This window comes from Lampetra fluviatilis, chromosome 13 (assembly GCF_964198595.1).
Source record: "Lampetra fluviatilis chromosome 13, kcLamFluv1.1, whole genome shotgun sequence".
Classification (NCBI taxonomy): Eukaryota; Metazoa; Chordata; class Hyperoartia; order Petromyzontiformes; family Petromyzontidae; genus Lampetra; species Lampetra fluviatilis.
The window spans coordinates 1,353,862-1,373,739 of NC_136287.1; the positions used below are offsets into that span (position 1 = coordinate 1,353,862).

Genomic DNA, 19,878 nt, shown 5'->3' on the forward strand with positions numbered 1-19,878 from the left:
CCAGGTGTGAAGCAAGCCCCGTCAGGAATATACATCAGTCAAAACTCAATGCACTTAAGGCATTTAATTCACGTATGATGATGAAGGCATTCTCTTAACAGGGTCAAGGCATAGCCGTTATCGGGTCTCACTCCTCGTGGCAGAGTTCGATTTGACATCCTCTTGGGGAAATTGGGTGGGGAAGCGAGACACTGAACACAGCCACCGGGGAAGCGATCGCGAGGTGTGGTGGTGACGTCCGCATCGGTGACCTCTTGACCTTAACCACAGCGACCGGTTACTAAACCGGAGCAACAATTCACTCTTCCAGTGACTTAAAGAATTGTCCCGATTTGGGGGGTCACAACTTAAAGAAGCAAATATTTTGTTTTGTTTGTTTGTTGACCTCCTGTGTTGCGTCTCAGGTTTTCTCGACCCATGAGCCGAGTAACATTTGCATGTCGTGACATCGTGGACGTCACTGTGTAACGCCGGCCCTGGAGAGGCACGGCGTGCGATGTCCTCACATCGCGGACACCCCGTGTGTGTGTGGGTGTAGTGCCGGCCCCAGAGGGGCTCGGGGAGCGCCGAGTCAGAGCGCTGAGTGGCACCACGCTCGGCGTAGCTGGGGTCCTGGCCGTTGTCGCTACTCCCAGTGTGTCTAGTGCAGTTAGCCTGGTGGTCCACCACCACAGGTTGTTAACTGGTGAAGGTGCAGTTACCCCTTTGTGTTGGTGTCAATACATGTGTTGCCTCCAAAGAGTACGTCTGCGACTCAGTTGAACTCACGACACATGTACTGTACAGTCTTTTCATATTATACAAGTCACGTATTTGAAGTATCGATTTTGATCAATAAAGTTTGCATTGTTACTGCAAGTCGCGCCGATTCACCACCGAAACACAAGCAGACGGGATTTGTTGTTTAATAGATTTAATGAACGTTGATGAGTGCGTTCGCGCACGGCCTTAATTTAACGAGCCTTACGCAAGCGCAGCTTCCAGGGCGACATCAGTGCAAAAGGAAATGGGAACATGGTCTCACATCATTAACATGGCCACCATCAATTAATTGCCACTCAACTTATCATCAACGCGTAAGCACCACGGTCACCATCATTACTACCACGGTCATCATCATCAATGTAGAACCATCACATACTTGCTAACACCACAAATATGAGCAATAAGTCACCAATATGCAAACCCATTAATCGCAGTTTTTTGAGAGCAGAAACTGCGTCAAAACTCTTACACTCAAAAGGTTTACACAGTGGTATTGTGCACCACCGCTAACACGGAATCACTAAATGTTTACTGTGGTATGAATCTTGACTTAAAGCTTTCGTGACTGCAGGAATTCATATTCTTTGGGTCTTTCGGTAAAGCCACGTAGATATAAAAAAGTATCACGACGTTTCGAACGAAACACAAGCAATCGTCATCAGGTGAAAAAAACATAGCGGGAGAGCTGCTCAAAGTTTATGGCCATCTCCACAGCTTCGGTGGCGCCCGGTTTTCTTACACTGACATGCTAATCTTATATTAACAGATTGACACAATCTCTCACAATACAATGGCCACCTCCACAGCTTCGTAGTCGTGGAGGTACATCAGCTCTACGATCTTACATTTACACGCAAATTCCATCTCTAGCCCCGCCCACTTACCCTTGGGCTACACCCATCTCAAACCGATATAACATCCTGCCTCAGCAGCTCTCCCGCTATATTTTTTCATCTGATGACGATTGCTTGTGTTGCGATCGAAACGTCATATTTATTATTATTTTTCTTCTATCTACGTGGCTTTACCGAAAGACCCAAAGAATATGTAGTATGATTCGTTCTAAAAATCAGTATGCAGTAAAACAGGTTAAGTAATCGGTAGGGTTAGCAAGCGTGTGATGGCCACCATCATCGCGTAATGTACATGCGTCCATCGCTACATCATTCCCATCGCGAACATAGTTTGACAGCCGCTGCCACGATCCTCATGAAGTGAATGCTCCAATAAACAATATTCGACAAAACCCAGATTTAAATTTAAGTGGTCCCGTTTTAATTAACGTAACTTATAATTTATAAACCATTGCCGTCGAACAGAGCAGGTGTCTGCTTAAAAACATTCGGTGCATTGAGCGGAAGACAATGCACATTTATTCATCCGACGCCTGACATACCCCCCCCCACCCCCTTACCGTGCCATAATTGCAAAACATTTTGATGCAAAACTGTTATTGTGCAAGCTACATTTCTCGGCCTTCCACCACCCAGATGGTCGTAAACAAAAAAAGCGACAGACACCGTGAAACCTGTGAGCAGCAACTCCACCTCCGCCGAGTCAACCGGAGGAACGACGGCGTGCGGTGGGCCGAGATGATTTAATTCGAGCTCTAAATCAAGCGACGCAAAAATGCAGCCGCCCACACCCACACCCGTGGCACAACAGTCCAATAAAAAAACCTGTGGAAGAAACCGTAGCCAGTTACCCAGTCACTAACGCCACCATTGTGATGCGACAAAACCGTGCATGGAGAAGCTCGGCCGAGCTGTGTAAGTGCGATCCTGCCGTGTGGTTCAGGGGCGATGAATCTCCGCCAGGGAGCAAAAGTGGCTACCCAGTCCAGCTGGGCCTCTCTAAATTGTGCACGTGGATTAGCGAGCTGACAAAACTTTATCGCGGCGTTAAAATATCTAAATGTTTAACTCTACATGTATATAAAAAAAAACACAACAACAATGGTTTGGAGGCGGAACCAGGGCACCATTTGGTCTCGATTTGGAATGTTTTGATGTTTTGATTTTTGAGTCAGGCTTCTTCAGGAGCCGCAGGGTTCTCCCGCCCATAAACAGAGCTTTACGTTGTATTCTGTGTCGGTCTCCCTAACCCCCCCCCCCAACCCACCCCTCGTAAAGCTCCCCTATCAAACACAGCCCTCTTTATACTTTACAAGTGACCGAGAAAAAGGAACAGGAACATCATCTAAGTGTTAACGCATCATGTGGCTCGTCCCACCACAAGGGAGAACATTGCTAAAGTTTTCCCCGCACCCCTCGCGTCAGCGATGGCGGCTGCTTGAACAAGAGTCGTCTCCCGCGAGTCGCGACGTTACACCGAGCCCGGGAGTCACGAAGATCCGGACCTGCTGAAATAAACAGAGTTTCAATTAACCACCGATTGCAATGAGACATGACGACATATGAGGTCACTCTGTGACGCAACTGGAGGGACACTGCCTTGGCACGCAGCTGGCGGTATTGCAAAACGTTTGCCCGAGTCGTCGAGACAAGCGCCGCTGAGAGAGCGAGGTTGAGCCGGCTTCTGCTGAGAGCACACGCCTGCCCGCTGTGGTTTCACCGCTTTGGGGGCAAGGGTTATTGGCTCGCATGCATTGAGCTGCGAGGTGGTCAGCAGTTCGAAGCAAAGCGTTGTGATGTTGACACGAGGCGCCTAGAGACAATGTCTATTTACAGGACCGAAGAATGAGGGACACTTGACTTGCATTCACGGGCATACACCACCCACCTTGGTTTTGGCACCTCTCCCACACCCCCCCCACACCCCCACCCCACACCCGCTCATGTGCTATCCGGCTGTGGTGTCCACCAGGTGTCGGGAGGCGCCCCCCCCTGACTCCCGCAAGCTCCTCCCGTAGCCCCCCTTGGACTGCATCTGGTGCTGCATCTGTGGGTCAGAGGTTGGCACGAGGTGATCAGCAGGGGGAGGACGGGGGGGGGCCTGGGTTGTTGAGGGCGAGGACAAGGGATGAGGGGAAACTTTCAAAGACAATAAAACAGAAAATCCCCCCAGCGGTTTTTAATCGCACGATCACAGCGTCGTGTTAGGGGACGAAGAATCCATTCGGAAATCTCAGAGCAGTGAGACCCTTCTTCGTGCTCAAGAATGGCCCGAGGAAGGGGTATCTCGGAACTACGTCTGAAATCCCTTCATGTGACCTCCATTACGCATAGTAGAGGGAGATCCAGGAGCATTAGATGCTGGCCCTGCCCAGCACGTGCGCACTTGAGCGACTCGTACATGCATACCAGGTTCGTGTTGTTGCCTCCGTTGAACATTTCCCCCGAGCCGACGTGCGTCGTGTGCACGAAGTTGGTCGGTTCTCCGATCATGCTCCTGTCGATTCGCCTCCTTCGCGTCTGCGCAGGGGTTAAAGGACGCGGCGGATCAATCGCTGCAGTTGGGGTGGCTGTAACCCGGATTCGAACCCAGGAACTCGGCTACGGCGTATCTGATCTCCAAGCCACACGGAAGCCACCTCGCATAAGAATAGATTTTAAATAAATGAATCGTCGCGTTGTGTGATGACGAGGTCGTGATGAAGTTGGCGTAATGATGAAGGGTATGATGATGAAGATGGTGACAATGAGGGCACGATGATGTTGTTGTGATGGCGGACGGCCGCAAGAGGAGGGTGGATGAAGTGGCGGTGGGGGGGGGCGGGACTCACGGGCTGAGGCTGCTCGGCCACGCAGCATCCGAGCGAGATCCAGAACTCGCTCATCTCCACCAGGAACCAACGCCGACTCCGTCACGCTGGGTCACGGGTATACCACGTGTCACCTAGCGTCCATGCACACGTACATATTCCATTAAATACAAAGATCCCCCGTATAGCCTGAACAGACTTAGGGCAAGTGCTGTTAGCGAGCACCTATGAAGGCCGGCACGGCATAGACCATTCCCGGCCGCCTTTGTCTCCTCAGTGGTGATGTTTACACACCACACTAGGTACTAATTCGAGGCTGAGTCGACCTAGGGGAGGCCCAGGACCGGTTCAGATAATCGTCACTGGTGTTGACTGTGAGAGTGAATCGAACTTTGGTCGCCAGGTTCATAGTGCAGCGCGCTAACCACTACACGTGCCATCACACACAATCAACAACCCGCCTTTGCCACCAAGACGCGGTGACATCACTACAGCGCTCGTGCCAGGCTAGGTGTACCTTGAGACCAAGTAAAGTGTTGAAGGCTCACCTGGCAAGAGGTCATGAAGCAAACTCTGGTACCATGAGTTAACTGACTGGGATGACTGACGGATGCATCACCTGTGCTGCCTACTTTGCATACTCGCTGTGTTTTTGCTGCCTGGCGCTCCACCTACCTCCAACTGCCCAGTAGTGTCATTTACAAGCCTCCTTCACAGAAGCCAATCTTGAAAGCACTGGTACCATTCATCAGTTAAGTCCACTCAGATTCACATATCCCTGTACTGCATAAGCCCATCTCCTCTCTAGCCCGTGCCTGTTTAGCACCCTCTATCCAGCTAAACAGAAGCTGCGTGGCAATGCGGTGGCTGGGAATATGGTGGCTGGGCAAGCGGGCTTCATGACCCAGCGAAGGCAGCCGAGCCTACACATGACGACAAAGAAAAAAATCCCCCGTGTAGCCTTGAACAATTTATGTTAGCGAGCACCTATGAAGGCCGGCACGGCACACAAGGGGGTGGGTGGCCAGCACCACGCCACCACTCCCCCCACACACAAAGGCGTGTTATTTTTTTCAACCAGCCTGGCAGTTTTGTTGTTGTCAATTTGGGTTGTATTTGTAGTCGGTTTATGAAGTCAGGGCCACACTGCACCTCGGCCACCTCATCGTGTAAAGCTAATTTAATTAGCATTACACAACTCGAAAACGGTAAGTTTGAATCACCCTTACAACTAAAAAAACGGCAAGTTGTAATCACCCTTATTCCGTTTAATTGTGGTAAAACAGGTTACACGACTCGCCTGAGTTTAGCTGGTAATGGCCTGCATGCCATCACCTCTCCTTAGTACCCTATGACTAAAGCACACTTCTTTAACCATTTAAGTTCAAGAAACCTTCCCTGGCACACATGCCACAGCAGGGCCACGGGTACCCACTGACCGCCAGCGACTGCCCGTGACCTCCCCGTGACCTCGTGTCTTGAATAAACGGCTCTACTTCTCCCATTCTGGTAAGCACGTCATCGCTACTCCCATGGTTACTGGTCCCCGTGAACTTCACTCGTTTATTTCTTCACCCATGTTGAAAACTCGGTCTGCCCAACTGTTTTATCTTAACATTTCTGTGTTCAAACCAACACCACACCGCATGTCAAAAAAACACTCAACCACTCACTCACTCACAAACTCACACACTCACTCATTCAAAGACAAAGATCCCCCGTATAGCCTTAACAGACTGTAGGGGCAAGTGCTGTTAGTGAGGGGGTGGGTGGCCAGCACCACGCCCGACCGCCTTTGTCTCCCCAGTGGCGATGTTTACACACCGCACCAGGTACTCATTTCAGGCCGAGTCGACCTAGGGGAGGCCCAAGACCGGTTCAAATTATAGTCATTGGTGTTGGCCGTGAGCGGGAATCGAACCCGGGTCGCCAGGTTCATAGCGCAGCGTAGCGCTAATCACTACACTACCACTCCCCACACACACACTCACTCACCCACTCACTCACTCACCAACACTGCAGGTCACCTCACTTCTCTTTTTAAATCCTTTATATTAAGTTCACTTGCTTGCTTGCGCGCTTACGACCGTGCAAATCTTTCGGTCGTTTTTTAACCCACTTCCCGTGATACAATCGAGCTGACATTTTGCACACAGACTCGTTGTGCGTGACAATTTATTTTCGTGAAATTTTTTTTCCAAAATTTTACACTTTTTAGGAAAAAATAAATTATATTTAATTACCAATTGCTTAATGGTGGCAGGCAATCATCTGACCCATAGGTGGCAGCCATCTCAAGCCAGAGGACGAGAGGACTCTAGCCGCCACGCATATAAAGGATTTAGTGAAAAACTTTGTTTTTACGGTTTAATTTTTTGCTTCTTCCCTCGCACTGCTCCACTTTGGACTCCCTTTCTCATTGTCTCTTCCCCCCCCCGTGCCCCCAAGCTCTTATAATAAAAATCTTGCTCAGCACAAGAAACGTGTCAAATCTTATCGATTACAACGTTAATTATCATGTTTGTTGCAGGCCGAGTAACGTTTGTGGGCCTTTGGGCCTGTAGTCAGTAACAGTGTTTCACGGAAAAAAAACCAGATGCGTGGGCGAGCGACTTTCTCTACGCGGGACGCGCCCCAAAAACCGCAGTCCCCCGCTGCCGTGGCAACAAAACTCAGCAGCAGCGAGATCATGGTGGTGGTGGTGGTGGCAGTCGTGGTGCTGGTAGTGGTGGGAATGTGGCGAAACAGTGGCGTAGCTGTCGAGTGTGCAGGCAATGAAATTGCACCGAGGCCCACGGCCTGGAGGTCACCGGGCGCCGGGCTAATCGAACAAGAGTAATGTTCCCTTCGTGTTTAGCGTTCGTTTAAGTGGCTCGTATAGCCAAACTAAGACTTCTATCGCGTTCAGTCTCTACAGCAGCATAGCTATCGATTGTGCAAGCAGTGTGACTGCAACGGGGCATGGTGGTCGGAGAGGCCCGGACACTGGGCTACGAAGAGGATTGGAAATTGGGACAGGGTGGGGCCCTTTTCATTTTTGGCACCATGGCCCACGCCAACCCTGCTACGCGAACTGGGGGAAGATGCTGAGCAAGAGAGAAGGAGTCATGCACAGCCAACTGACCTTTTGAGCAATCGACTGATCTAGACCCCACTTCTTGTCAAGGAGAAGAGGCAGTGAAACAGACGTGAGGATCCGTTTCTTCACTGATGGCCGAACAGGGCTTTTAAATACCTTTGGTGGGTCAAACAACAGTGACAAGTAACTGAGCATGTCATTAATATTACAAATAGTGTCGTTCCCAGGTTGAAAGTATTCCCCCCTCTAGTACCCGATTAGTGCTGCCAAGATGCTTGCAGTGATGGGTAAATATAATTTGCGGGCTGTTTAGAAGTTGTAGACCTTGTCTGGCCACGGGCCATGTGAAATGAAGTCACGGGCCACATTTGGGCCACGGGATGTATGTTTCCCGCAAGGCTGGGATATGATGACAGATAGCCCCTCTCCATCCCATGACCCTGAGCCCAGGATTCTTGGTCAGAGTTCAGCGACGCTGCCTCATTTGTGACCGATTGGTCTGAGGATCGTTTCCAAGCAGTAGGCCTCATGTAGATGCTGACCATGTGAAATTAAATTGCGGGCCATGGCTTCACCACTCACAAAATGAACCAATTGGGATTTCGAGATGAGTGGTCTGCAGCCGTTTGCTGGACTCAGCGATAGTGAAATTGCATGTGGCAGCAGCAGTCGCAGCAACAGGAAGTGGGAGGGAAGGTGCCCACACTGATAGGGAAGGTACTAAGATAACATTTTTACAGGGATGGATTGCTGGCTGTGGGCTGGCTGGCTTGGTAATAGGCTGGCTGGCTTGTGAGCTGGCTGAATGGTGGGCTGGGCGAGTGGTTGGTTGGCTGGGTGAGTGGTGTACTTGCTGAATGGATATTGGGCTGAATAGGTGGATGGGGGGCTGACTGATTGACATGGGGAACAATGCAGAATGGTACTGCAGCAGGGGTGTGTTCTGAAGAGAACAGACGCCACGCCACTCACAGCTGGCACGAGCACGCACACACACACATAGGCACGGCGCATATATCAGGTATCACACCACGCACACACACCAAACACCACATACACATCAGACACACACCCGTACGAGGTAACACACGCAACGTTTAAATTACATACTACACCACACACACTTATTAGACACCACACCCAGTAAACACCAGACGCCACACACAAAACGCACAACACATAAACCAAACAGCACACACGACCCAATACACCAGGAAACACACGTCAGACACTACAATACTGTAAAAACCAAATACACACCCCAGGAAACACACACTAAATAAACCCCGCACATAAACCATATAGCCTCACCAAACGGCAGGGTTCAACAAACACCACAACCAATGAACCAACCAAACGCCTCCACCACCTACCACACCACCAAACACCACCATCTACCACCCCACCCCACCACCAACTAACACACCACCACACCACCACCTACAACACCACCATCTTTCACAACACCACCTACCACACCACCACTTACAACACTACCACCACCCCACCAACTACCACACCACCACCATCTACCACCCCACCACACCACCAACACACCACCACCATCTACCACCACACCACCCCACCCACCACCATCTACCAGACAACCGTCTACCACACCACCACGTACACCAACTACCATACCACCACCTCTCACACCACCATCTACCACCCCACCAATCCACCATACTACCACCATCTACAACCCCACCACCGTCTACCACACTACCACACCACCTACCACACCACCACCACCTACCACACCACCACCACCTACCACACCACCACCACCACCTACCACACCACCACCTACCACACCACCGCTTCCCACCACCCCACCCAATCCCTTGTCGAGTCGTTACCACGCTCAAGTCATAGGAAGGCTTCGACTCGCCTTTAACCCATTACATTCGCATCTTCGTCATCATCCTCATCCATGACCAATCCATTGCTGGACGAAATGCTTAAGAAATAACTAAAATGAACGCTGTACACCAACCTTCCCACTCTCCTACACTTCCCCCCGGTGCGTCATGTGCCGTGCGATTTCACCGCAGTGAAGGTTTTACCAACTCCACGTTTCTTATTTAAACAACAATGTGCAGTGTACATATACAGCGTACAGCCCCTTTGCCAATACACTTCTGGATGAAGGCATTCGACACAACAAGCATGCAGGTCATGTTTGGGGGGGGGGTTGTTTGACCATACTTCACCAAACCGGTCAATACGGGTTGGAGGTGGCGGCGAGAGCAAAGGCGCGGCAGCGTAGAGGTACAGTACAACACATTGATTTTGCAGCAGCCTATAGCAACGTGTTGTGCATGGTGGTTGTCGCCCATCCACAAGCACTGTTCAGGGTCAAGCCCTGCTCAGCTTCCGAGATGAGATCGGACACATTCCGGTTGATTTGCTCATAGGTCAGGCGCTGCTGTATTTAAAGAGCAAACAGCAATCCCCTCAATGTTTACACACAGAACCTGGGGTCCACTGCCTCAGCATCTTCCCCGTGTCTCCTGTCTTTGGTCAGGCCCTGCGTGTCTCTGTCCCACGGCGTCTCCTGTCTCACACCCCGTTCCACGTGGATGTCCCCCCCCCGTGTCTCACCTCTCCCGGTCCCCGTGTCCTCACGAGCCGCGCCGACGTCTCCTCCTGCCTCCTCCTCCTCCTCCGCCGCCGCCGCCGGCTTCTGGGTTGGAACAACCCCCCGACGTTCCGGCTGCAGATGTTCCAGCCCAGCCCTGGTGCAAGGGAAGTTCTCGTCTATCCCCGGCGCGGATCTCTCCCCGTTTGGATGACCTCTTGTTCGATTGCGCTTAAAAAGTCCTCGCTCGGCCCCAGAAATAAATGTTTAAAAAAGACCCCGAAACGACTCCGCCTTTAGTTACTCCGAGGCCCAGAATCGGTGGCGAGCGAAGGAGTCGCGGGCTCGTGGGCGTCGAGTCCGAGACGCTGCGACCACTCGATGTTCAGCCCGGCCCAACCCACAGGGCCACGCTTCCTCCGCGTTTGAATCGACAGCGGAAGTGACGTCACACGTGGGCGGGGCCAACAAATAAATAAATATTTGCTCCCCCCACTCTCGGGCGTGCGCGCGCCCCGTTGATTGACGTGCGGACTCTGTACCCCCCCCCACATAACATTTAGTTTAATTACTGAAATAACCAATAATAAGTCTACATTATAGACTGCCAGAACACTCGCTCAGGTTAATAACCAGGCAACAGTCTAAATTATAGACTGCCAGTACACTCACTCAGCTTAATAACCAGGCTACAGTCTACATTATAGCCAGTACACTCACCCAGCTTAATAACCAGGCTACAGTCTACATTATAGACTGCCAGTACACTCACCAAACTTAATAACCAGGCTACAGTCTAAATTATAGACTGCCAGTACACTAACCAAACTTAATAACCAGGCTACAGTCTACATTATAGACTGCCAATACGCTCACCCAGCTTAATAACCAGGCTACAGTCTACATTATAGACTGCCAATACGCTCACCCAGCTTAATAACCAGGCTACAGTCTACATTATAGACTGCTAGTACGCTCACCAAACTTAATAACCAGGCTACAGTCTACATTATAGACTCACTCTGAGTAAGCACCAGGAGGCTACATTAGTGTTTCTATTTTATTAGTATTATTTAAAATTTGTATTCACTTCATATTTTTTTTATAATTTTTCTATCTACGTGACATTACCGAAAGAACCAAAGAATATGAATTCCTGCAGTCACAAAAGTTAAGTCAAAAGTAACCTACACTTAGGTTATACGCACCAAACCAACCTTCGCCCTGCCATATATAACAAGGCCACGTGAGAACGTTTTAATTTGAACCCAAATTATGTGAACAGCACGATCATACGTCATCGCTTGCAGGATGTAATCCATCTCTGCCTGCGTCTCATCTGCTTTAACGCCAGTTTCCTTAATTGGCCAACGCTGTAATTGCCACGCATGTGAATTACCGTGGCTTGTGTGCAAACACCTCTCCTCTTCTTCACAATTCCCTTCCACCGCAGTCTCAAGCTCGCACTGAACTGCAATAACCTTGCTCAAGAAAGGCATGCAACGCCTCTCGATTGCAACAGAGGCCCATGTGATGTGCAAGCTACCAGCAACGAACAGCCGATTGCTCGAGGTTCAACACGCAACTCTGACAGTGCCGTACTGTTTGTTCCTGGCCGCTTGGTGTCACACGGGCCTTTGGACCGCACTAATTAACACATGCCGGGCCGTGTATCACTGCTGCGAAACACCACAGAGTACCCCTCCGTGCTCGGGAGCACCAAAGCAAAATAGCCCCCAATTCCTCCCAACCCTCCTGCACCCCCCCCCCCCAGCCCAGCATGAACAGACTGTTGGGGCAAGTGCTGTTAGCGAGTAGCACCTATGAAGGCTGCTGGCACGGCACACACGAGAGGGGTGGGTGGCCAGCACCTACGCCCAAACACAATCCCGTACAGACACAAAAGACAAATATCCCCCCGTAAAGCCTTAACAGAATTAAGAGAAGCACCTATGAAGGCCGACAGGTCGGCGTGCGGCGTTATCGACACGGGGCACATGAAACGTCAACAAATAATCCACGGCAAGGTGCAGGCGCATCGCGGATCGCTCTTTATTGGTGGACAAAGCGACAACATCGACAGTCGTAGGGCGGGCAGGAGAACGCGGGCTGCCTTGTCTTTTAAACGTGGGGGCGGGGGGAGGGGTCCCAATTCAAGTATTGGTGAAGAGAGAGGAAGTTTCCACCAATTATCCTACTGATGAATGATGAGCCCCTATATCGTTTCTGAAGATTTGGCTGTACGGGGGGAATAGTTCGGTCATGAAATCAGGCCTGAAACGACGAGCAAAATCCAGGCAAACGTGTCGTCACACGCCCTCTTGTTTAGTCCGGAGTCCAGAGCGCTGGTATTCCCAAGATTCTGAGAAAAGCCGGAATGGCAAGCCAGTGCATGCTTGCAGTAACAATGTAACAATGCAGAGCCCCTTTTGTCGATGCACTGCTGAACGAGGGCCTCCCGCACCGTGCAGGTTGTGCGCGGGGGGTTGTTCGGCCATACTTCACCATGCTGGTCAGTGCAGGTTGTCGGAGGCGGCGGGGGGGATGGGGGGCATAGAAGTAAAATACAATAATGGATCTTTCCGTACATCTGCAGCAGCCTATTGCAAACCCATGTGCATGGTGGTCATTACCTATCCAGGCACTATCTAAGCTCAACCCTGCTTAGCTCTTGGGACCCGACGATGGGTCTCAGCGTGGCGGTTCCTGCGAGCCCTCGGTGGGACACTCGGGGGACCCTTGGGGTGCCCTCGGGGGGTCCTGCGGGGCCATTGCAGAGTAGATGACGGAGTGGGGGAGGGGGGCAGGTGCCAGTGACGAGCTCTTGTTAACAGCACCTAGGAATGCCCCCGGCGGGCGGAGGGCCCTCCTCCAAGTGCTCCTTGGATGGGTTGATGCCTGGAAGGTGGACAAGAAGAGTGAGTGAGCGGCAATCCACTCAGTACAGCACAGCACAGGAATGATGGAATGGCCTTAACGTTCATGAACCCAGCACCCACTGAAAGTAACCCCCTGCTCGCGATGCTGATGGTCGTTGAATCGGCACTACAGGTGTTGTGATGGTGGCACTGCTGATAGTGATGGCGGCTTTGCCGGTGATGATGGTGTGTTGCTGTGTGAGTGTGTCAGTGTGACGGTGTGTCGCTGTGTCCATGTGTTTGTGTGATGGTGTGATGCTCTATCGGTGTGTCCTTGTGACTGTGTGTCAGGGTAATGGTGTCGGTATGGTGTCGGTATGATGGTGTCATTGTGTCAGCGTGTTGGGTTGTCGATGTAATAGTGTCAGTGTGATGGTTTCCGTGTGATGGTGTATCAGCGTGTTGGCTTGTCAATGTAATGGTGTCGGTTGTGATGGTGTGACGGTGTGATGGTGTGTCAGCGTGTTGGCATATCGGTGTAATGGTGTCGGTGTAATGGTGTCGGTGTAATGGTGTCGGTGTGATGGTGTGACGGTGTGATGGTGTGTCAGCGTGTTGGCATATCGGTGTAATGGTGTCGGTGTAATGGTGTTGGTGTGATGGTTTTGGAGTGACGGTGTGTCAGCGTGTTGGCTCGTCAATGTAATGGTCTCGGTGTAATGGTGTCGGTGTGATGGTGACTGTGTGTTGGCCTTGGCGTGATTGTGAGGAGCTCACGCAGGGCCCCGGACTCCATGACCTCTGCTTGCACCACAGACGTCCTCAGAACCAGTTCCACGTCGCTGCCAAACTTGAGCAGCTGTAAAAGCGTAGGTCAGAGGTCAGCTCATAGGGCCACGGGGTCACCGACAGCTCCCCCTTCAATGCGACGGGTTCCATCCTCACCTCGGTGATCTTGTCGGGTGACAACTCCTGCCGGTTCTTCTCAAATTCCACGTTGATCATTTTCCGTACGGCTTCAACGAGAGAGATGATGACGCACGCGCAGGTGAAGCGGCAATGTTTCATCATCATGAGGTATGATCAATCCAAGTCGTGGCCATCTCTCCCAATCCTGTGACGATGCTTATGAAGAAAAAAATAATCTGACTACTGGAGAAATCCAATAAGCTATAAAACTCTTTTTCACAGATGTTCAGTAAATGTATAAGATCACAGCTCTCCTATCCATAGCGAATGAAATTCATAACAAACCAATGATTGTCTAGCCTTTTGCCAGTTTCAATGCACTAACGATTACCATGACGGTCAAGACGTTGGAGTGGTGATATCCCTGCCTTTAACCAGCAGTGGATTGAGCATGGCTGATCATGCGGTTGTCAGACGAAGATACCTCGCCCCTAAAAAATGTCACCGCCGAGGACCAAATGATCCAGAATGCACCTGGTTCTCGTTAGATCTCACCAGCCAAGCAGATTTGAGTCCGGATAGCGAGAGGATGAACGACCGCCTACGTCCTCAGTGCACAACTCGTGTTACAGGTTTGCTTCGGGGATTCGTTGTGGGCAGCAGGGGATGGGGTGGGGGGGCTGCAGCAAAATAAAGTTCTCTACCGCTATGTTGTTGTCACGTGTAAGCTCCTCGCCTGGTGAAGTATGTTTCAGATAACCTCCAAAGACGACCCGCAAAGCCGTGGGGAAGGAGGGGGGGGCTCATCCAGCAGTGGATGGTTCCAGTGGTGGCTGGCTGCACACTGCCACCACCTACCATCCAGGCTCGCCGCGTCGTCCTGGAACACGCGCCTCCGCGTCTTGTGCAGGGCGCGGAAGAGGGACAACACCTTGGGGGGGGGCCGGGGGTAGACAGACAAAGATGCCCCCCCCACCACATTTAGTGACACGCGCTGTTGGGGCCAGGTGCTGTTGGCGAGCACCTATGAAGGCACGCACGGTGCACGAGTGTGACAAGGGCCCCTCTGCCCCACCCTCAGTGCTGATGTGTACACAGTCCGTACAAGGTACTCATTTCAGGCTGAGCAGAACTAGTGGAGGCACAGGACTTGTTTCAGATAAGTCTCGCCACTGATGTTAACCGCGGTCTGGTAGCGAACTCAAGTGTAAAAGTGCGTAGCGCAGTGCGCTAACTACTGCTCCAGTGATCGTTATCACCCCCCACCCAATCATCAACGGTGACGTTACCATGCACGTTTTGTGCCGGGCTAGGTGCAATGCTTAAGCTGTCACGTGCAGCGTGGAAGGCTCGCTGCAGGCAGGATGTCACTGCACAGACCCAGGTGTTATGGGTGAAGTGACGGAAATAATTGTCAGATGCGTCCACCACCAACATCACCCCCATCACCAACTCCCCACGTGAGCTCCATCGTTCGCGCGACCCCGCGACCTTGTCCACCCATCACTGAGCGCCCACTGCACCCCCATCAAGGCGGGTGGTGGTCTCGGGGATCTACACGGGACCCAGCGAGCGGGTCCCACCCCGCGGGAGACACGGGGGAACACGGGGGGACCCCGCGGGGAGCGAGGGGAGCGAGGGGAGACGCGGGTCACCTGTGCCCTGGCCGCCATGCGTACGTCTCGCGTCTCCTGCTCCTCCCACGTGCTCCCAACTCGCGAAATATGACGTCATGTGCTTACATTTCGCGGAGGGGGGACATGACGTCACGCCAACGTGAGCCGTACCATCGCAACACGTGCCGATCACCAGCGGTCGACGTCACGGCATTATTTGGCTAACATGAATGTGACGTCACGCACAAAGGTTGTCTAAGTCATATCCTGGCGGTTGTGCCGCGTGTATGACGTCACGCAACCTCAGTACATGTCGTTGCATGCCGCGTCGGATGACGTCACATCCACAGTAATTACTGAATAAACGAGCTCTTAAATGCGCGTCCACTATTTTGCCTTTGCAATAATTACCAAAAGTAAGTCGTTAATTAAAAGTGCATTTGTTGTCCCGAATGCAAATTCTGACAAGCTGCATGCGAACCGATTGAGAATGAATCGATTCATTCCAATTTACTGTACGTTCTGTTCCGAGAGGGATCGAAATCGATAACGCGTGTTATAGTGGAATCGATAACGCGTGTTATGGTGGAATCGAAAAGCGCGTGTGTAGTGGAATCGATAACGCGTGTGTGGTGGAATGGACTTGCCTGCGTGGATCGGAATCGGCTGTTGTCATCGTTGCCGGAATCGGATCGCCGCGTCTCGGTCTGACAGTGCAGCAGTGGAGAGAGCAGCAGGAGGAGCAGTAGGATTGAAGAGGCGCAATGTCTGACGAGGTGGCCAAGGCGCAGGCGGCTCGGCCCGGGGGTGACACCATCTTCGGCAAGATCATCCGCAAAGAGATTCCAGCCAACATCATCCACGAGGACGAGCAGGTGGGCCACTTTGTTGCACGCGACCCGCGTGAGTGCCGCTTGCGACGACCGGGCGACTCTTGATTGAAATTGCGGGCGACACGTGGGCGACTACTTGGGACGACACGCGCGCGTGTCTCGGTCGTGAGGGTTGCTTGACCATACTTCACCACGCTGGTCACTGGCGCGAGGGTTTCGAATGTAATTCGCCACGCCTGGGCCACTCGGCCCCACGGGAGCCCCACGGGGGGGGGGGGGTGGCGATAGCCACTTGGCGTCCCGGGGTCACGACGTCGATGCCGATTTGCAATCGCGGGTTGCTGACCAGTTAGTCCGCAATGCGCCCCGGTCGCACCGACTCCCGCGAGCGAAGCAGCCAGGGGAGTCGTGGTGGTGGTGGGGAGTCGAGGTGGTGGGGAGTCGAGGTGGTGGGGGGTCGAGGTGGTTGGGGGTCGAGGTGGTGGGGAGGCGAGGTGGTGGGGAGTCGAGGTGGTGGGGAGTCGAGGTGGTGGGGAGTCGAGGTGGTGGGGAGTCGAGGTGGTGGGGAGTCGAGGTGGTGGGGAGGTGTGGTGGTGGGGAGGTGTGGTGGTGGGGAGGGTAGGGCTGGGTGGGGAGGGTAGGGCTGGGTGGGGAGGGTAGGGCTGGGTGGGGAGGGTAGGGCTGGGTGGGGAGGGTAGGGCTGGGTGGGGAGGGTAGGGCTGGGTGGGGAGGGTAGGGCTGGGTGGGGAGGGTAGGGCTGGGTGGGGAGGGTAGGGCTGGGTGGGGAGGGTAGGGCTGGGTGGGGAGGGTAGGGCTGGGTGGGGAGGGTAGGGCTGGGTGGGGAGGGTAGGGCTGGGTGGGGAGGGTAGGGCTGGGTGGGGAGGGTAGGGCTGGGTGGGGAGGGCAGGGCTGGTTGGGGAGGGCAGGGCTGGGTGGAGGAGGGTAGGGCTGGGTGGGGAGGGTAGGGCTTGGTGGGGAGGGTAGGGCTGGGTGGGGAGGGTAGGGCTGGGTGGGGAGGGTAGGGCTGGGTGGGGAGGGTAGGGCTGGGTGGGGAGGGTAGGGCTGGGTGGGGAGGGTAGGGCTGGGTGGGGAGGGTAGGGCTGGGTGGGGAGGGTAGGGCTGGGTGGGGAGGGTAGGGCTGGGTGGGGAGGGTAGGGCTGGGTGGGGAGGGTAGGGCTGGGTGGGGAGGGTAGGGCTGGGTGGGGAGGGTAGGGCTGGGTGGGGAGGGTAGGGCTGGGTGGGGAGGGTAGGGCTGGGTGGGGAGGGTAGGGCTGGGTGGGGGGTGGGAGCGGTGGGGCTGGGTGGGGAGGGGCTGGTCACCCCGTGGTGCCCTTATACAACTCAACGTTTAACCTACTCACGCCGGCTTGTGCCCGCCCTCACAGTCGGGCATATTTGCGGAGTACACCACGCCGCCGTTGACCCTGGCCATTAACCGAGCAACCCAACGTTCCTACCAGCTCCCTCCGCAGGAATGTGTTAGAGCACGCGAGCGTTTCGAGTATTGATGGTGTTTGACGCGCTGTTCTGTGCGGGTTGGTGAAGAGTGTGAGCACAGAGGCACTCCCGTTACATTGGGCGGCTCGTTTCTTTAAGACCGCTTTTTGTGTTTCAGTGTTGTCGTCCTTCCCCCGCACATTCCCTTTAGTGATTAGCACGGTTGGCTGTAACGTACGGTGCGAAAGGAGTGCAACGTACGGACGTGCATCATGCATACACGGGCATTGACTCCCGTGTCACAGCATCGAGCAGGATCCATGAATGTGTGTGTTGCTGGCACGTGTGCGTGTGTGTGCGCAGTGTATCGTATTCCACGACGTGGCCCCCCAGGCCCCCACCCATCTCCTGGTCGTGCCCAAGAAGGTGATCCCTGGCCTTCCCAACGCCACTGCCGAGGACCAAGCGGTGAGCATCCCCCGGCAAGGGGACAAGGCAGGGGTTGAAGAACGTTTTCCCTTCGTGGGGGCCGAATAACAGCTTTAGCGGGCACAAAGACCCCCCTTATAGCGTTGACGGATTGTTGGGGCAAGTGCTGTTAGCGAGCACCTATTAAGACGGCCCGCATGGCACACGAGGGCGTGGGTGGCCAGCACCAAGCCCGGCCGTCCTTGTCTCCCTCGTGGCAAAGTTTTTACACACCGCACTAGGTACTCAGTTGAGGCTGAGTCGACCTAGGGGAGGCCCTGGACCAGTTCAGATAATCGTAACTGGTATAGGCCGTGAGCGAGAAACGAATTCGGGTTGCCGGGTTCGTAGCGAAGTGCGCGAACCGTTGCCACTCCCCACTTAGCGGACACTGCTTCCCATATTAACACAAAAAGTAACGTGTGCGCCGGCCAAGTATAGAGGCCCGTTGCAGCGATGGAAGTGACCGAGTGTGGTGCTAAAATTAGAGACAGTGTTGCTGCCAGGTTGATCGGAAGTGTTGTTGTTGCTGGCCACACCACCACCTCGTGAGCACCTGGCAGCCTTGATAGGGGCTCGCTTAACCCTTTCCCGTTCCGATGACGTACGTGTACATCATCAAAACGAAAGCGGAAGAAAAACTAAAATAAAATAACTTTATCGGTACCGAGGTTACCACAAAGCTCTGCGGGAGGTCGTGTGCCACAGTTTGGCACCAGCTATCATAGAGTGCTGTCGTGTCACTACAGATCTCTGCGATGTCTTTATGAACAATGGCGTTACGCCTCTCTAATTACAATTAACGCCAAGCCGTTTGGGCGTTCCGAGATTCGGTGGTGAACTGGACACCGACCCTGCAATTTGCAGACTGTCTCGGAATGGGAAACAGTGAAGAGCACTCGTTCAGACAGTCCATTAGAGGCTACACAGGATATCTTTTGTGAGCATGTCCGTGTACACTCATGCTACCGTATGCACGCGTGCCAGTGTGTCACCGTACACGTGTGCATGTGTTTGCCTGCGCGCAGTTGCTCGGACACCTGATGCTGGTGGCGGCGAAGGTGGCCGGGCAGGTCGGCCTGTCCAGCGGCTACCGCCTGGTGCTAAACGACGGGCCCGAGGGTGGCCAGTCCGTCTACCACCTGCACCTGCACGTGCTGGGCGGGCGCCAGCTGGGCTGGCCCCCGGGCTAAACCCCGCGCCACCGCTGCCCGCCTCCTCCTGCGATGGAACGCATGCACTCGAGACGTGGCGGCCAGTTTCCCCTTGGGATGCAGCATACTGCGAGCCGCAACCACCTGTGTGGGGGGGCCAGCGATGAGCAGGTCCGCATCGGGTTTTAAAACGCCCCCCCCACCACTCCCTCCCCTCCGGCTATGAATGACAGACCCTGTCAGTGGCTCTGCATGTGAAGCTCACAACAAGACACGAGGAGGAGTTGGCAAAACCCATGCCGGGTTGCTTGGCAGCCTGCAGACATGCATTGTGGTCTGGGTGTTGCTTTTTCTGCCATTGACGTCAATAAAATCTTAAACTGTGGGCTGTGTGGGGTCGTGGTGTGTGTGGTGCGGTGCGCGGGATGGATCCGTGGTTTGTAAAGGGCATCCCGTGCCTTCACTGCCCCGTGGTCATTATACCGGCACAGTGGTCTACTTTCACAAACAT

The 19,878-nt window shown here is 53.5% G+C and overlaps 3 protein-coding genes across 4 annotated transcripts; 1 reads left to right on the forward strand and 2 right to left on the reverse strand.

Annotated features, from left to right (window-relative positions):
* Positions 1 to 902: 902 nt before the first annotated feature.
* On the reverse strand, positions 903 to 10,514 carry LOC144935393 (CDC42 small effector protein 2-A-like). Of its 2 annotated transcripts, none has more exons than XM_078861983.1 (5): positions 10,116 to 10,514; positions 4,451 to 4,563; positions 4,029 to 4,139; positions 3,508 to 3,666; positions 903 to 3,124 (listed from the first exon to the last, which is right to left on the reverse strand). In XM_078861983.1, exons 2-4 carry the CDS (start codon positions 4,502 to 4,504, stop codon positions 3,568 to 3,570), a joined length of 264 nt encoding a protein of 87 aa, XP_078718109.1. In that variant the 5' UTR covers positions 4,505 to 4,563; positions 10,116 to 10,514; the 3' UTR covers positions 903 to 3,124; positions 3,508 to 3,567. The 2 variants fall into 2 exon arrangements, with proteins under 2 accessions (XP_078718109.1, XP_078718110.1); XM_078861984.1 differs by having other exon boundaries at positions 903 to 3,127.
* A 1,605-nt stretch (positions 10,515 to 12,119) lies between these two features.
* Positions 12,120 to 15,607, reverse strand: LYRM7 (LYR motif containing 7). Its single transcript, XM_078861859.1, has 5 exons — positions 15,515 to 15,607; positions 14,718 to 14,790; positions 13,896 to 13,966; positions 13,728 to 13,809; positions 12,120 to 12,990 (listed from the first exon to the last, which is right to left on the reverse strand). Exons 1-5 carry the CDS (start codon positions 15,530 to 15,532, stop codon positions 12,920 to 12,922), a joined length of 315 nt encoding a protein of 104 aa, XP_078717985.1. The 5' UTR covers positions 15,533 to 15,607; the 3' UTR covers positions 12,120 to 12,919.
* A 524-nt stretch (positions 15,608 to 16,131) lies between these two features.
* HINT1 (histidine triad nucleotide binding protein 1) lies at positions 16,132 to 19,752 on the forward strand. Its single transcript, XM_078861986.1, has 3 exons — positions 16,132 to 16,350; positions 18,109 to 18,213; positions 19,242 to 19,752. Exons 1-3 carry the CDS (start codon positions 16,240 to 16,242, stop codon positions 19,404 to 19,406), a joined length of 381 nt encoding a protein of 126 aa, XP_078718112.1. The 5' UTR covers positions 16,132 to 16,239; the 3' UTR covers positions 19,407 to 19,752.
* The last annotated feature ends 126 nt before the right edge of the window (positions 19,753 to 19,878 follow it).

What these genes read in the sequence shown, in the direction of transcription:
- LOC144935393 (XM_078861983.1), bottom strand. Translation starts at nt 4,504, where the DNA reads ATGAGCGAGTTCTGGATCTCGCTCGGATGCTGCGTGGCCGAGCAGCCT. An exon ending in TGGCCGAGCAGCCTCAGCCC is followed by an intron (nt 4,140 to 4,450) that starts GTGAGTCCCGCC and finishes ACCCCTGCGCAG; the next exon opens with ACGCGAAGGAGGCGAATCGA. An exon ending in GAGGCAACAACACGAACCTG is followed by an intron (nt 3,667 to 4,028) that starts GTATGCATGTAC and finishes TCTGACCCACAG; the next exon opens with ATGCAGCACCAGATGCAGTC.
- LYRM7 (XM_078861859.1), bottom strand. An exon ending in CGACGCGGCGAGCCTGGATG is followed by an intron (nt 13,967 to 14,717) that starts GTAGGTGGTGGC and finishes CTCTCGTTGAAG; the next exon opens with CCGTACGGAAAATGATCAAC. An exon ending in CACCCGACAAGATCACCGAG is followed by an intron (nt 13,810 to 13,895) that starts GTGAGGATGGAA and finishes ACGCTTTTACAG; the next exon opens with CTGCTCAAGTTTGGCAGCGA.
- HINT1 (XM_078861986.1), top strand. Translation starts at nt 16,240, where the DNA reads ATGTCTGACGAGGTGGCCAAGGCGCAGGCGGCTCGGCCCGGGGGTGAC. An exon ending in TCATCCACGAGGACGAGCAG is followed by an intron (nt 16,351 to 18,108) that starts GTGGGCCACTTT and finishes GTGTGTGCGCAG; the next exon opens with TGTATCGTATTCCACGACGT. An exon ending in CCACTGCCGAGGACCAAGCG is followed by an intron (nt 18,214 to 19,241) that starts GTGAGCATCCCC and finishes GCCTGCGCGCAG; the next exon opens with TTGCTCGGACACCTGATGCT.